General features: G+C 40.6%; 1 protein-coding gene across 1 annotated transcript; it reads left to right on the forward strand.

Moving 5' to 3' along the window:
* The first annotated feature begins 3,833 nt into the window (after nucleotides 1-3,833).
* On the forward strand, nucleotides 3,834-13,987 carry Mmp3 (matrix metallopeptidase 3). The gene is made up of 10 exons (NM_010809.2): nucleotides 3,834-4,020; nucleotides 4,945-5,189; nucleotides 5,280-5,428; nucleotides 5,534-5,659; nucleotides 7,761-7,925; nucleotides 8,078-8,222; nucleotides 9,219-9,352; nucleotides 9,751-9,910; nucleotides 11,628-11,731; nucleotides 13,602-13,987. Exons 1-10 carry the CDS (start codon nucleotides 3,910-3,912, stop codon nucleotides 13,700-13,702), a joined length of 1,440 nt encoding a protein of 479 aa, NP_034939.1. The 5' UTR covers nucleotides 3,834-3,909; the 3' UTR covers nucleotides 13,703-13,987.
* Nucleotides 13,988-17,291: the final 3,304 nt, after the last annotated feature.

Raw genomic sequence — 17,291 nt, forward strand, 5'->3', positions numbered from 1 at the left:
CTTTCCATTTAACTCTTCCTTCTTACCTTATTTCTTACAGAGCAGTTGTGTAAGGAGCCGCTCTTCTGGATTGTAGCCTCCTTTCCATCTTTTTTTTTTTTCACTTTTTCCTTCCTTCCTTCCTTCCTTCCTTCCTTCCTTCCTTCCTTCCTTCCTTCCTTTCTTCCTTCCTTCCTTCCTCCCTTCCTTCCTTCCTTCTTTATTTTCCATTTAAAACATTAACTTATTCGAGCTGGCCCTGACCCTAGCTGGGGCAGTGCTGGAGAGTTAGCCTTGCTGGCATGGGTGCATGGCAGCTGATCCTGATGGAATAAGCCAGTTCCACCTCTTGCTGCTGTCATAGGCAATAGAGCTGACCCTGCCCCTCACCTGAACAAAGCAGGAGAGCTGGCTCCATCCTTTACCTGGGCAAAGCAGCTCTGGTGGCATAACTGAAGAAAAGCTGGCAGGATGAACCACACAGCTACCACACAGACCCAGATTCAGTGTTTTGAGTTAACCCACCTCAGTATCTACCTCATCTATGAAACTGCTGGAGTATGTAAAGGGGCCAGTCCTGCAAAACCAAAGCTGCAGGATCTCCATGACACAGTAACAGGATATCCAAGAAGAGTCCTGGTGAGGATTGCGTGTTGATAGTGTATCAGAACCCAAAGTCCTCAGACCAGACCAACTCATTGCAATGGACATTTACAGATAAAGATGTATAGGAAAAAGGGTATGCCATGTGACATACTGTGACACACAGTAGCTCCCATGGCAAGATTTTTTTTTTTAATGTTTTTTTTGTCTTTTTTTAAAATTGTTTTTATTTTTAGTTTTTGTTCTCTTTGAGAGTTATTGCAAGAGTAAAGGGTAAATATGGAGGGATGGGGAGTTAAGTAGAATTGGGATGCATGATGTGAAATTCACAAAGAATCAATCAAAAGCTTTTCAAAATTAAACTATTATCTTTAGTTAATTTTGTTATTCTCCCTCCCCTAGATTTCTTTTAAAATTTTATTAACCAATGTGAACTCTTAGTCTGCATATTTTGAAGTTCTTCAGATTCAGACACTTGCTAAATTAGTATATAGCTAAGTGATTTTATCTGCGGGTCAGGTCAAGGATTATGTACTCTCGTGACTGATTAGTCAGGAAGGAGTATGACCAACCGGAAGGGGAAATGCAGATGTATCAGATTAGGTGTTGCTTGGACCAGCTGTAACTTCTGCAGAGACGTTTAGATCAGTTTAGGTCCAAGTCTCTAAGCATTGAGAGATCAGATTTATAAAACTAGCCACTACCAGATCCTTGCCTATATTATTAACCCATGCAATAAGTGGTTGTTCTGTGGGGCCAGCATTCCCAAGGTCATCATTTCTGTGTTGACAATAAGGGTGTTCACATATTCTTCTGCATTCAAAATGGTGATTCTCTTCTTCATTTCTTCTCCTTCCCCTCCCTTTCACTCCCGTTTTTCCCTTTGCTCCCTCCCTTCATGATTTTCTTTCCACCTCCCCCTGTCATTTAGTTTTGTTATTTTATCTATTCCTTTTAATAATGAAACACATTTTAAAATTATATCAACAGAGTATAATCTGACTATTTCATCATGAGGAAAGTAGCCAGTCCTATGATTTTACTTTGAGAACTCAGAAGACATCCTAGTACATGCATTCAATTTGTTCTTTTAATAGAAGATCTTGAGGTGATTGCTTAAACGTTTTCTGTGGAAATTAAGCTTTAGAACTTTAGTTGCTGGAAGGTCAGTGAGATGGCTTAGGATGTACAGATGGCTTGAGTTTGATCCCTAGGATTAACACGGTGAAAGGAAAGAACCGATTCCTGACAGTTGTCCTCTGACCTCTGCAAATGCCATGTTGCAAACCTGCAGAAGTACCTAAGGGAACACAAGGAAATGCACACAGTAGATAAATTAACTCATTTTTAGGAAAATTTAAAAATCAGTTCCTTGAGTATTTATAGGATCCAAGAATTCAGAATTCTCTGTGTTATTATAAATGTTGTTTTGCTATGTGCCTTTCAGTCCTGATTAAAACATTAATACAATATTTTAAGTGTGTGCTATATGTCAAGCATTATACTAAGTATGGGGAACACAGAATTAAGTAGGTAAAGAGCCTCAATGTGAGTTATGGGAGATACGTTGTGCCACAGTGATCTGAATATGCAGTAACAGAAGCACACAGGGTGCCATTGAAAAGCGGGGAATGATAGCCTGGGACTCAAAAAGATTGCTCAGGGAAGTCTAACGCTGTTCATAAAGTTAACACTATTCTCTTACATACTGCCAGGCTTGTTTTTATTTCAAGTACAGCATGACCATTTTGCCAATCACATCTGAAAAATTGGGAACATAAATACATACCTTTTAGGCTTCTCCCTAAACTTTAAATACACTAAAATATATCTTAATGATAATTTCAGGGAGAAAATATGAAGAAGAGATTCTTCACCTAGAAGGAACTGTGGCCACTGAAACTCTCTTACCTTTTCTATCTCACTTTCTCTTCTTGGCTCCACCCCTTCCTGAATTCTGTCTCCTAAGGATTGCCACCAAGCACAACCCTTATTCTCACACCAGCATAAACAAATATTCCGCCTTTTTTGTTCAGGGAAGACAAAACACAGATTTTGTTTCATCTAAGGAATAAAAAATTATAGACCTGTTTTTGAGTGGTCTTTAAAGAGAACTCGGAATGGAAATGGATGCCTTATTGTGATGTGATGTTCGGTCTCTGGCCAACTGTCTCTGTCAGGCATTTGCAGTACTGGGGATGTATTCCACAAAAACAGTAACCCTGATCTTTGTACATCTTCCCAACTGAAAATATAAATTGCACAGAAAGAAAATGTGAGAAAGAAGAACAAAGAGAGAGAAAATGCAGATCCTATATGTGCACAGCATGTAGTTCACCATAATGTGACTCTCATCGACAGCATAGTGTGCTCATTAGGAAACAAATGGCTGACAAACAAGCAAATTAAAAGCACGCAATGTGTGGTGTTGGGAAGACTGGAGAAGGAGGCTGGAAAGGGGCAAGGGTGGCTAAGTTTAGCAAAACCTTTTATAAAATGCTTAAGTACTACAGTCATGCATTATACACTGAGAATACAAGTGAGACTCTACTGGGGAGGGGAGGGAAGGAGAGGGGAGGGGAGAGAGAGAGGAAAAGAGGTGAGGCAAATGGAGGGAAGGAGAGAATAGGGGAGGAGTAAAGAAGAGAGAAGAGGAGAAGCAAATTAAAGTAAAGCATAAGCAAAGAATCTTGGGTGATATTTTTCAACATCAAATCATCTACTACAAAAGAAAACTTGTGACAAAAATAAAAGATATGAGATAAACCAGGACATTCTAGTTCAGTAAATCATATCAATATATGAGTCTTTATAGAAAAAGGTATTATAGGCCCATGATCTTTTAATATATGTGGTCACTGATAGTGTGGACTGTAGCTATACATGCAGACATTTTCCTTACCTCTTCTCACAGTATTCAGCTTGGGCTTCTGGAAGTTCTTTGTACAACTTGGACTTTTTACCAAGTTAGTCCACTTCTATCCAAGTCACAAACATTACAGCTCTGGAAGGACAGTTAAATTTTCCAAAGTGGAAAAAAATGCCCCAGTTTTCTCTTTTGCCAAGGCAGGAAGCATTTCCTGGAGATTAATCACCATTTGCCTTGCAAAATTAAGAAGGTTTGAAGAACTTAGTAAAGAAGATTGTATCACCCTACTCTGATTTTTAATTTTTGGAAGTGGTCCCATTTGGATGGAAGCAATTATGAGTCAGTTTTCGGGTGACTCTACAAACACAACCACTCTATAAAAGTTGGGCTTAAGAAGGTGGACCTAGAAGGAGGCAGCAGAGAACCTACTGAAGGTGGTACAGAGCTGTGGGAAGTCAATGAAAATGAAGGGTCTTCCGGTCCTGCTGTGGCTGTGTGTGGTTGTGTGCTCATCCTACCCATTGCATGACAGTGCAAGGGATGATGATGCTGGTATGGAGCTTCTGCAGGTAAGGGGTGAAAATGGCCTCTGGGCTTTTGGTGGGGCACAGCTTTGCATTCCACAGCCGGGTTCTGACTGCCTGTGTAAATGTGGCTTGGCAATAGAGAAGAATTAGAAATTATTGAATCTCAATATCACATGATCCTTCCTGTTATGTAAGAACAAAGGCCAGGAATATCGGGTGATTTTTTATGATTATGCAGTATGGTGGCAGAGGCAACACTGGTGCAGGAGGCACATGAACGGCAAGGGAAGGGCACATGAACTGTGCCTTGCTTTGGTCCAGTGTAATTTAGTAAAATATTTGTACTGTTAGTATAAGAGAGGCATGTCTGTTTTTTCCCTAGTAAACTAAATCCTTATGAAAAGTGGAAAATTGAGAAAATTAAATAAAATTACCCCAAACAGACAACTATTCGCACAAATGCTAATTTGTTCATTTTGCTTTTCTCTACACTAAATGCTTTTGAAATTTCCCCTTGAAGTCATTGTTTTAATGGCAAGCTAAAACTACAGAGACACTGTGTTTCAAAACAAAGTAAAGATGTAGTCACTACTGACAAATTAATGAAGTATTAAACTTAGGATTTCAGCAAATTGGAAAAAGAGGTCAAAGACACTGAAAAAGTAAGTGTCTGTCAGGCTCGGTTGTCCGAGCCTGTAAACCCAGTGCTCAGAAGGCAGACACAGAAGGGTTGTGAGTTAAAGAAACTTCTTGGCTAGATAATGAGATCCTGTCGAAATGAATGAGGAAAGGAAAGAAGGAAGGAAGGAAGGAAGGAAGGAAGGAAGGAAGGAAGGAAGGAAGGAAGGAAGGAAGGAAGGAAAGAGAAGGGAAGGAGGAAGGGTGTGTGACTGTAAAAGTTTACTATAAATAACAATAGCTTAAAAAATCCGAATTGTTACTTAAACGTTATATTTATTCCATTAGAAATACCTAGAAAACTACTATGGCCTTGCAAAAGATGTGAAGCAATTTATTAAGAAAAAGGACAGTAGTCTTATTGTCAAAAAAATTCAAGAAATGCAGAAGTTCCTCGGGTTGGAGATGACAGGGAAGCTGGACTCCAACACTATGGAGCTGATGCATAAGCCCAGGTGTGGTGTTCCTGATGTTGGTGGCTTCAGTACCTTCCCAGGTTCGCCAAAATGGAGGAAATCCCACATCACCTACAGGTAATGGCACCAGAGTTTTCACACAGCATTATAAATGTGTCAGGAGCATCACAGAAGCAAAGATTACCTTCTTTGATTTCTCTTATCCAGGATTGTGAATTATACACCGGATTTGCCAAGACAGAGTGTGGATTCTGCCATTGAAAAAGCTTTGAAGGTCTGGGAGGAGGTGACCCCACTCACTTTCTCCAGGATCTCTGAAGGAGAGGCTGACATAATGATCTCCTTTGCAGTTGGAGGTAAAAGCCAAAAACTACCTGAAATACTCATGAACAGGTGGCATTTTACTAAAAATTACACACACACTCATATATATACATATGTATGTATGTATTTCTTTTAAGAACATGGAGACTTTGTCCCTTTTGATGGGCCTGGAACAGTCTTGGCTCATGCCTATGCACCTGGACCAGGGATTAATGGAGATGCTCACTTTGACGATGATGAACGATGGACAGAGGATGTCACTGGTGAGTGCTGCAGCTCACAGCATGACTTAGTTTCATTTCTTTTCATATTTAGGGATGTCCTCATAACCAGTGGTTTTTTTATTAGATATTTTCTTCATTTACATTTCCAATGCTATCCCAAAAGTCCTCTATACCCCCCCCCCCGGCCCTGTTCCCCTACTCACTCACTCCTACTTCTTGGCCCTGGCTTTCCCCTGTACTGGGGCATATAAAGTTTGCTGGACCAAGGGGCCTCTCTTCCCAATGATGGCTGACAAAGCTACATATCTTCTTCTGCTACATATGCAGCTAGAGACATGAGCTCTGGGGGTACTGGTTAGTTCATATTGTTGTTCCACCTATAGGGTTGCAGACCCCTTCAGCTCCTTGGGTACTTTCTCTAGCTCCTCCATTGGGGGTCCTGTGATCCATCCAATAGATGACTGTGAGCCTCCACTTCTGTATTTGCCAGGCACTGTCAAAGCCTCACAGGAGACAGCTGTATCAAATAACCAGCAGTATTAATGATAGAGTGCATTCTGGATTCCAATGAAATACTTTGTTTTACTTATTGCTGAATGTACTTTCAGATGCTTAGAAACTATTTATTTTCCTGATACTAACAACATAAAATGTATCACTAAGTGTCTGACCTGCGCAAATTCAATGAGATAGTTTTTGTTTTATTAATATTTATTTTGCTATGCTTTGTTGTTAGAAGCTTGTTCTTTTATAATGGGAACAGAAAGGGAGTGGATCTGGATGGGAGGTGAGGTGGGGAGGAACTGTGAGGAATAGAAGGAGAGGAAACTATTCAGAATATATTGTCCAAGCAAACAACCTATTTTCAATAAAATAGAAAAAATAAAACAAAAGGGAAAAATCATTAAATTTGTAAAAGTTATGGATCTCATGTGATCCAAGATCATGATTACTAAAATCTGCACTGATATCAAATTGCAGATATTCAAGCAATACAACAGGGAAATATTACTCATTGATTCTTGTAATTTTCAAACCCGGAGCCAAAATTAAATTTAAAAATCAGAGGGTTTTTTTTTTTTTTTTGGTTTGGTTAGTAAGTTTTGTTGGTCTGATTGAGCTCATATTTTTGTGATTTCTATGTTAAGATGAATTTTTATCAGCTTCTGAAAGAAAAGAACTAGCCCTGAAGAGCAAGGGCCAACTATGTAGGTGGAAAGGGTTCTTAGTTCAGAATTTGGGGGATTGACTTTCAAAGTTTTCAAAATCGTGGCTGAAATAAATTATATTCTTTTGGGGACTGAACAGGGATTCAAAAAGAAATTATGAACTGATATCCATAGAAAATACAAATCTAACTTTGCACTGAATAAAACTTGTGGTTTCATAGTATTAGCAATTTTTTTCAGAAGACCTTATTGCAGATACTCAAATGAGAGCACCCTCAGGTCTACAATATTCACATGTAACATTTGAGAAAATTTTGCCAATCATGCCATCCCACACCTCCCAATGTCAGCACTGAGATGTTTATTTCAAGTGCTATACTGAGAAGAATGTGCATACAGTCTAAGATCTCATTCGTAACACGTAGGCATGTCATGCTTTAATTTTATAAAACCTATAACATCTTTCTCATTAATCATCTTTTTGCACTTAATATGTAATAGGATGATGAGGCTGGAAAATGGTGATCCAACAGAAAGCACAGAATTATGGTTGCTCACAGGATTTTGAATTGAGATGAAGACCTTGTGATTGGCTGACTGATACTGAAATTGTCAAGTGCTAACTACATACTAGAGCAGTGTTAAGCTGTTCAGAGACAAAGGATATGCTAAACAATAAGTAATAACCTTCATTCAATTTCTGACAACTGGTATTCAAACATTCTTGAAGTCAAAGAGAACTGTTGGCTGTGTCTGGATACTTTAGACTTATCTCAAGCATGAATTGTTAAATACACGTATTTCTCTGTTGAGTGAATGATCAGTTCACTGTTCAATGAAACAGCAAATAAGGTGAATAAGAGCTTGTGCATTTCCAGGAAGTAAATAAATGCAATGCCCAACTTGCCTATATGATATACATGTAGGTAAGGAATAAAAAAAAAACTTACTATGTATGATTTCTTCAATAGGTACCAACCTATTCCTGGTTGCTGCTCATGAACTTGGCCACTCCCTGGGACTCTACCACTCAGCCAAGGCTGAAGCTCTGATGTACCCAGTCTACAAGTCCTCCACAGACTTGTCCCGTTTCCATCTCTCTCAAGATGATGTAGATGGTATTCAGTCCCTCTATGGTAAGAGAAACTGGAAAAAGGAGTACTTGTGGCTTTGCCAACCTGCGTATCTGTGATTAAATTCAGAGTTCCTGAGAGCATTTGGGAAGCATGGAGTTGACAGGCAGGCCATGTTTCTCCTAATAATGCCTCTTTTAATCTGTTCCCTTTAGGAACTCCCACAGCATCCCCTGATGTCCTCGTGGTACCCACCAAGTCTAACTCTCTGGAACCTGAGACATCACCAATGTGCAGCTCTACTTTGTTCTTTGATGCAGTCAGCACCCTCCGGGGAGAAGTCCTGTTTTTTAAAGACAGGTCAGACCAAAGAGCTCTGAATCACTATCTATTTTCAAGGAGAAATTTCTTAGAAAGGACAATAATCAGGAAATTGATAGATACATTTAAACATTTTTAAAGACAAATTCTAGAGCTAGGCATCCTTGGGATCTGGCATTGTCCTCTCTGTGTGTTCCTAAAATGGGCAAGCTCAGTTTAGAAGGCCTGTATCATAATTTGATTCTTGTCCCAAATGTTTTCCTAGGCCAGGGTAACTGTTTTTAGAGGGTAGAAGTAATCTTTATAGTCATAGTTTTCTCTTTACTTTCTTTCAAAATGGTACCATGAGAAGCATTGAGTTTTATCAGTTAGTTTTCTTGCTGCCGGGTAACTATGCCTGTGAGAAAACTTTCATTCTGCATGGAAGAGAGCTGAGCAGTTTACATTCCCAGCTCTCTCTGTACATGAACAGTAAGTATTCTGAGAGCCCAGAATGGCCTGGAAATTGTGATTTCATACCTCTTCCCAAATCTCATGGCACCACACCCTACTTCAAGACCTCTTGTGCATCTTTCTAGATTTTTCTGTGAGTGTACAGTAAAATATTTATACATCACATTCCTTCATGCATGCACATGGGTGTGCATGTACACACACACACACACACACACACACACATACACACACACAGTCTTTTGGGGAAATGTAGGAGATATATACTGTTTCATATGTATTACATTTAGTTAAAGCTTATGCTAAACTAATTAATTGACACAGTAAGAAAATTTGCTTTCACAGATATTCCTCTATAAATCTATGACAGGAGGTATGCTGCAGACTTCTTTTGGAGGAGAGGGGTAGTGGGAGAGGGAGAGGTGGGATTTTCCCAGTAACAACATTCTTATATTTTGCACATCCAACCCCGAGGATAAGAAAATGAAGGGATTATGGGTGAATTTGGAATTTGGACAGGAGACATAATGTTAAAGACAATGGTTGTTTTTTAATTGTCACATTTTTAACATCTGCTTTTAGGCACTTTTGGCGCAAATCTCTCAGGACTCCTGAGCCTGAATTTTATTTGATCTCTTCATTTTGGCCATCTCTTCCATCCAACATGGATGCTGCATATGAGGTTACTAACAGAGACACTGTTTTCATTTTTAAAGGTAATTATTACATAATATCGCTTTAACTTAGTGAGACAAGCCTCTGGAAGGAAAGTAAACAGTACTTTTCTCAACTGTGTCAAATTCTGTATAAAAAATAGCCAAAGAGAATAAAGAAATACATAAAGCCAGCATGTTTATAATTTAGAGATAAAAAAATTAACTTGAGGAGAGACATGGTCCAAGTTGAAAATTCCCTCATTTGATCTTTGATGATTGTTTCCATGTGAACATTTTTGTTGCATGCACACCACAAACCTAAGGCATAAATCTAAAACTTGGACTCCATCTTCACCACTAAAGTGAGGGTGCTAAGAATGTGTTTCCAGAACCGCAAGCCATAATTCCTGGACTTTTTAACACGATGGTGTTTCTGTTGTTGCTTTGTTTTTGTGTAGGAAATCAGTTCTGGGCTATACGAGGGCACGAGGAGCTAGCAGGTTATCCTAAAAGCATTCACACCCTGGGTCTCCCTGCAACCGTGAAGAAGATCGATGCTGCCATTTCTAATAAAGAGAAAAGGAAGACCTACTTCTTTGTAGAGGACAAATACTGGAGGTGGGATTCTGTGAGGATGCCTTAGCTTAGAGACTGAGTGGAGAATTACTTTCTCCCTCTGGCAACTATGGGAAGGGCTTTTAAACAGCAGCAGCTGCCAAAAGGCAGTTAGGTGTTCCTGTTTAGAGACTCACCTCCCCACCCCTGCCCATCCTACCTGTTATTCCCCAGCTCCTTCCTATTCAGTAAAGTAGGACTTCCTTCTCCCCTCCTGCTGAGAGGCCATCTTCTCTCCTTTACCTGTTCAATCCTGCACATACACTTCCAGTTCAGGCTTAAGTCCCTCACTTTCAGGTCCAGCTGGCCTTTACTTCCTCACTGAGAGCCCACATCTCAGTTAACTGGTCCTTTACCAGAGCCCCAGAGTTCTCATTGTCTCCCATGTGTGCGTCTTATCTTCCTCTCAAGGACTGCAGCTGAGCTCACATTCTGCTGACCTCTGCTTGCATAGAGAGGAGACACTACAGCAGACCTGTTTCATGGCTCTCACTCAGGACTGCTTCCTTATAGGATTACTGAGTCCTAGGCATCAGGGCAGACCATCCAGTGTAAAGCCCATGAGTCAAAACCATACTTACAGTACTTTGCTTCTTGTTCAGTCTCTTTTGCTATGGGAGCTTTCATTAAAAAAAAAAAAATCAATGCACAGGAAGGAAAAGAAGATATAAACAGTCTACTTATAATGGTGAAATGGAAAGTGTATTTAATTTTTAAAAATAGTTTTATTATTTGTGTATATGAGTATTCTCTCTCTCTCTCTCTCTCTGTGTGTGTGTGTGTGTGTGTGTGTGTGTGTATGCATCACATGCTTACAGTGCCCTTAGAGGCAGAAATGTGCATAGAATTTCTCAGGAATAGGAGCGACAGATGGTTGGGAGCCACCATGTGGGTTCTGGGGACCTAACCTGGAACCCTCATAAAAGCAGCTAGTGCTCTTAACACCTGAGCCATTACTGCAGCCACAATATTCCACTTCTATCTATGAAGGTATTTCTGTGTGAGAATATCTGCATGTTCATGCAGGTGCCCACAGAGGCTAGAAGAGGGATCCATTAGTTTCTCTGACCCTGGAATTACAGGCAGCTATAAGTCACCTGAATTTGTATGGGGATATGAACTCCAGTTATGGGGAAACAACAGCAAAAGTGCTCTTAACCACAAAGGCATTGCTAGCCATAGGAATTGTATTTCTGATCAGTAACTCAGTCCACACATGTGTGCACATGCATACATACATGAATACATATGGTTGTATATTCATATGATCATGTACTTGTGGATGAAAAAGGATGATGATTCTCTAAGCCAGATTTAAGAAAAACAGTAACAAACAGTATTCCTGTAGTAGGCTGTTGTCTCTGTTCTTCTTGGAGCTATTTTTTAAAGACTATATTAAAGGCAGATTTATTGGGAAGCTGCTCTGGGTGCCAGCTAGTTCACTGGCTCTGGGGACAGAGGTCTGGGAAGTTGCCAAAGGGGAAGTGGGGAGGAGAGGGAGAGAGAAAGAGAGAATGGGTAGCCATGCAGAGAAGGAAGAGAAGAAGCACAGCTATGGTTTTAAGAGCTAAACTTTAGCTTATTAAAACCACATGGTGCTAAGTAAGCTTGCCATGTATGTGCAGAACTTGGAAAGGCTACTAGAGTTGCACAGCGCTCACGAGTGTGGGGAGCACACCCTCCATGCACTGCTGAGCTGTACTTCTGTCATTTTGGGCAGGTTTGATGAGAAGAAACAATCCATGGAGCCAGGATTTCCCAGGAAGATAGCTGAGGACTTTCCAGGTGTTGACTCAAGGGTGGATGCTGTCTTTGAAGCATTTGGTAAGAGGACACTTATTCTGTTGGCAATGGGGCCCTTGACATACTCTGTGGTATGAGAGAACAGAAGAGAAATAATTTTAATAACACGGTTAAAAAAACAAACAAACAAACCTCAGTAGTCTCCTTCCTTCCAAAAATTTCAACCCCTTTGTTTTCGTGGCCATTGCAGCTCTCCTTGGGTGAGCTGCTTTGACTCATGAAGGTGATTAACAAAAAATGCCTCTATCTTTTTTTTCCTTTTTAAATATTTTTATTAGGTATTTTCCTCATTTACATTTCCAATGCTATCCCAAAAGTCCCCCATACTCTCCCCCCCCAACTCCCCTACCCACCAACTCCCACTTTTTGGCCCTGGCATTCCCCTGTACTGAGGCATATAAAGTTTGCATGACCAATGGGCCTGTCTTTCCACTGATGGCTGACTAGGCCATCTTTTGATTGAAACACGAGCTCTGGGGGTACTGGTTAGTTCATATTGTTGTTCCACCTATAGGGTTGCAGACCCCTTTAGCTCCTTGGGTACTTTCTCTAGCTCCACCATTGGGGGCCCTGTGATCCATCCAATAGCTGACTGTGAGCATCCACTTCTGTGTTTGCTAGGCCCCAGAATAGTCTCATAAGAGACAGCTATATCAGGGTCTTTTCAGCAAAATCTTGCTAGTATATGCAATGGTGTCAGCATTTGGAGGCCCTCCAGGTCCAACCATTTGCCTAGGAATTTCATAAATTCATTCTTTTTAATAGCTGAGTAGTATTATCTTATGCAGAAGCGAAAGACCAAAGTGCTGACAAGTCACTGCCTCACTTTGTGAGCCTTTCTTTCTCTTTCTTTTTGTTTTTATTGTTGTTGTTGTTGTTTTTTGGGGTTTTTGTTGGTTTTTTTTTTCTTTTTGGTTTTTTGTTTGTTTGTTTTGAAACAGGGTTTCTCTGTATAGCCCTGGCTGTCCTGGAACTCACTTTGTAGACCAGGCTGTCCTCGAACTCTGAAATTTACCTACCTCTGCCTTCCAAGTGCTGGAATTAAAGGCATGGCCACCACTGCCTGGCTTTGTGATGTTCTTCCAAAGCTCCCATCAGTGGTTGGGCCCTGGTAAGGCCTTCTCTACCCAACCTGTTTGAACCACTCAATCTCAGACTTTGTCTTTCCTGACTCCTTTAATGACAGACAACTTTGGTTCCTTGTAAACATTCCCCTTTCCATTACCTAAAGCTTAAAAGATGTGTTTCCTATGAAAGGGTAAGTGAGTAAAAGCTAGTGATCTTTATTGACAGTGCAGACGGTCCGGAAGGGGTGTGGTGACTAATCTTCCCTAGGTCCTGAAAAGCCTTGGGCTAGGATATGACACAGGAAGGAGGGAGGGGTTAGGAAGAAAGGAAATAGATCATAGATTCAAACAAGAAGGAATTTTCTTCCTGAATAGAAAGCAGAAAAGCAAGAGATCTTCCTCCTACCCTAAAGGCAGCAAGATCTCCCTCCTGACTTGCACAGTATGATGGGACAAGTATTTCCTTCTGTTTTCAACTCCTTTATCAGAAAGATGTGATTAGATTTACTTAACAGAGCTCTTGCCCAGCCAAATTGTTTAAATAGTAGTTTTGTTAAATGCTTGACATTCTTCCTGTCATGTAGTAAAAGTACAGAGACTCTGTTGTTTGTTCTTGCTGCTGACTTCTCAGAGGAGCAAGGGTTTGAATCCAGGACATGGAGCACGCTAGGCAAGTGTCTCTCCACTGACTCACACCCCTGATTCTTTCTGCTTTCCACTTACCTTTCACTGAGGTTTTTTTTTTTTTTTTTTTTTTTTTTTAACTTTCCCAAATTTTTACTTTGAAGAAAGTGACTCAAGGGCTCTCTCATCTTTACATACAGGGTTTCTCTACTTCTTCAGTGGATCTTCGCAGTTGGAATTTGACCCAAATGCCAAAAAAGTGACCCACATATTGAAGAGCAATAGCTGGTTTAATTGTTAAAAAGAGATCCAAGGAAGGCATCCTGTGTTTTAACTGATGCTTATAGTTCTTCATCTGAGTCTTTGTGAAAGGAAGTGCTTTGTTCAGCATGTGCTATGGCAGAACCAAACAGGAGCTATGGATGACACCAGTCAACGTCAAGTTGTCAAAGGATGTTCAGAAGCACTGTGTAGCTTACACTGTGTCCCAAGGAGAGGAGGGAAGGCACTCCTGGGCCACAAACAAGTGTCTGAACTGTGTAGATGGTTTGTTTTATTTAATAAAGATTGTGTGTCGTTTATTAAATTATGGTTGCTTGCTTGTTGATTTCCAGAACAAGTGCTCAGGACCTTGGGCAGTGATGGACTGAGCAATACATCACTTGAGATGCTGGGTTCCTGGAAGTAGCACATTTGCTGTCTCCATGCTGAGTTTATTCATAAAGAAAATGGAACACTTGCTCGGCTAATGTACCACTACAAACAGGAAAATACAAAAAGGGCATTCTCTCCACCTAGACATATGTTTTCTGCCATATCCAATGGAAAAAGCTAAGGGTGAGGCTGACATTACAGGGCTAGCTTTTAATAACTACAATGTGAGTACTATCATGTATGTACTCACAGCAAACTAGTTTGAATGCCTCATTTTGCAAATGAGGGAGTCAAGGCTATCCATTAGCTTACATATTTCCTCAGCATTGTTCCTTCCTGTCTCAATCATCAACGTGGCTCACAACTACCCTGTGTATACATGAAAATATCATCTTGTACTGGGCATGGTTGTGCACCCCTTTAATCCCAGCACTTGAGAAAGAAGGCCAGCCTGATCTACATAGTGAGTTCCATAATAACCAGAGCTGTATAGTGGGACCCTGTCTCAAAGAAAAAAAGAAAGAAAGGAAAGAAGGAAGGAAGGAAGGAAGGAAGGAAGGAAGGAAGGAAGGAAGGAAGAGGGGGGGAGAGGGGGAAGGAGGGAGAAAGAGAGAGAGAAAGGAAGAAAGAGAAGTAAATGGGATTCTGTCTCAAATAAATAAGTGAATAGATTTTATATATATACATACATACATACATACATACATACATACATACATACATACATTCATGGAGGAGGAGGAGAAGGAGAAGAACAAGATGAACAAGAAGAACAAGAAGAACAAGAAAAACAAGACCAAGAAGAAGAAGACCAAGTCCAGGAAGAAGAGGAGGAGGAGGAGGAGGAGGAGGAGGAGGAGGAGGAGGAGGAGGAGGAGGAGGAGGAGGAGGAGGAGGAGGAGAGCCGGATGGTGGTGGTGTACACCTTTAATCCCAGCACTTGGGAGGTAGAGGCAGGCGGATTTCTGAGTTTGAGGACAGCCTGGTCTACAAAGTGGTTCCAGGACAGCCAGGGCTACACAGAGAAACCCTGTCTCAAAACAAACAAACAAACAAACAAACAAACAAAAAAGGAGAACTAATCATCTTGTGCTCATTTTGTATCTGTATGTGCCACAAGGTGAAGTCCATTTGCAAAGGGCAATTACAAAACCCATTTCTCATCCCTCAGTATCACTTGAATTTTAATGCCTAACATGCAGAGGGCTCACAGTTACCTTTAGACTTTTTATCCACTAGACAATAATTTATTAATCATATTCCAAGTGCCAGGCATTTTGATAGACTAGAGGTATAGAAACCCAAAAGTATGCATACAATTCCTGGCTTCATTGGGATAATTATAATCATCATTAAAATCTAGCAAAGATGTACAAATAATCATAAATCTGGAGAAACAGTTATAATGTTAAGGAGTTATAAAAGAAAACACACTTTTGTGTATACTTCTAGGATGCTCTTCTTGGAACTATATACTTTCAAGAGAAGATGTTAGGGCTGGGGAAAACACAGAACAGAATCTGGCTGTGGTGGAAGGTTGGAAAATGAGAATATATAAGCAGAAGAAATTTCTAAGCAGCTTTGTACAAAGGACAGTCAACATGAAGAAAGGCTGTAGACTTTGCTGTGATCTAGCTTCTGGCCCCTGCACTCTTCTATTCTGATTCTCTTCTGTAGATTTTACCTAAAGGCTCCAGAATGGCTTAGTACCTATTGTCCCCAGAACCTTTGACACTAAAAAGGTCTAGTACTCTGTGTTTACAGGAAGTGCGGACTGTCTGACCTGAGGGTAGGGGGAAGGAGAACAGATGCTGGGGATCTACTGAGGAGTTAGCAATAAACCGTCAGAAGATTGAATTTGATGCAATGAGAAGGTAAAAACCCAGCAGCTCACCAATCAGTGAAATTATATTATATAATATAAATACTAGACATATTATAGTTAGACTTTGGAGTTCCTGCGATTAAAGTTGTGTACTACCATGCCCAGTTACAAGGATTTGAGGAAAGTTGATGGCTGAGGCAGGGAGGGGCTTTACTTAGGGAATATGTAAGTTAAAGTGATAAGTTTGAGTTCCTCACCTGTGAAATGAGACATTCAACCTAGATTATTTGCTATGAGTACAGAATTCATTCCTGTTATTAAAAATCAGCCCTATCGCCGGGCGTGGTGGCGCACGCCTTTAATCCCAGCACTTGGGAGGCAGAGGCAGGCAGATTTCTGAGTTTGAGGCCAGCCTGGTCTACAAAGTGAGTTCCAGGACAGCCAGGGCTATACAGAGAAACCCTGTCTCGAAAACAAACAAACAAACAAACAAACAAAACAAAAACCAAAAGAAAAAAAACAACCCAAAACAAAAAACAGCCCTATAATATGTCTCTATTATAGGATATGTATGTAGGTATTTGTGTATGCATGTATATATGGACAAGAAAAACCATGAGCCATTTTCTTCAAAGTAGAAAGTTGGGGAAGTAAAAAACTCAGTGGAAAGCAGAAAGAATCAGGGGTGTGAGTCAGTGGAGAGACACTTGCCTAGCATGTTCCATGTCCTGGGTTCAAATACTTGCTCCTCTGAGAAGTCAGCAGCAACAACAAACAAGAGTCTCTGTACTTTTACTACATGACAGGAAGAATGTCAAGCATTTAACAAAACTAGTATTTTAACAATTTGGCTGGGCAAGAACTCTGTTAAGTAAATCTAATCACATCTTTCTGATAAAGGAGTTGAAGGCAGAAGGAAATACTTGTCCCATCATACTGTGCAGGTCAGAAGAGAGACCTTGCTACCTTTCTTTTTTCAATCGGGAAAAGGGTAAGGGAGAGTAGTTTGGAGGAAAGTAGTGATAATTTCTCAGGCCAGAAGGACAGGGCCATGACAGGGAGGCTCGAGGACATTAAAGAAACAGTCCTGGTGGCTTCAGATGCTCGCTCTCGGTTTCAAACCCAAGTTCTATGCCCAGCATGGGCACATGCTGGCCCTGCAATCACAAAGACTCATGTCTCTGTCCAAATGATGCTGTCCCTGTGACCTAGGACTAGGGTTTGGGCTTGGTGGGTTCAGACTGTCCTTGTAATCGCAGAAATCTGCTTGCCTCCACATCCTAAATGCTGGGATTAAAGGTCTGCAATGCCACAGTAGGCCCAAGTAAGGGTTTTGTTTAAGTACAGGATGGTTATTTATAAAAGCCTGAAAGTTTCTAGACTATAGCACAAATAGATGCCTGCAAGATGA

Source organism: Mus musculus, chromosome 9, assembly GCF_000001635.26.
Source record: "Mus musculus strain C57BL/6J chromosome 9, GRCm38.p6 C57BL/6J".
Taxonomy (NCBI): domain Eukaryota; kingdom Metazoa; phylum Chordata; class Mammalia; order Rodentia; family Muridae; genus Mus; species Mus musculus.

Bases quoted from the DNA above. Each gene is read 5' to 3' on its own strand.
- Mmp3 (NM_010809.2), top strand. From the start codon at position 3,910: ATGAAAATGAAGGGTCTTCCGGTCCTGCTGTGGCTGTGTGTGGTTGTG. The intron at 5,660-7,760 runs GTGAGTGCTGCA...TTTCTTCAATAG, and splicing joins ATGGACAGAGGATGTCACTG to GTACCAACCTATTCCTGGTT. The intron at 7,926-8,077 runs GTAAGAGAAACT...TGTTCCCTTTAG, and splicing joins TGGTATTCAGTCCCTCTATG to GAACTCCCACAGCATCCCCT.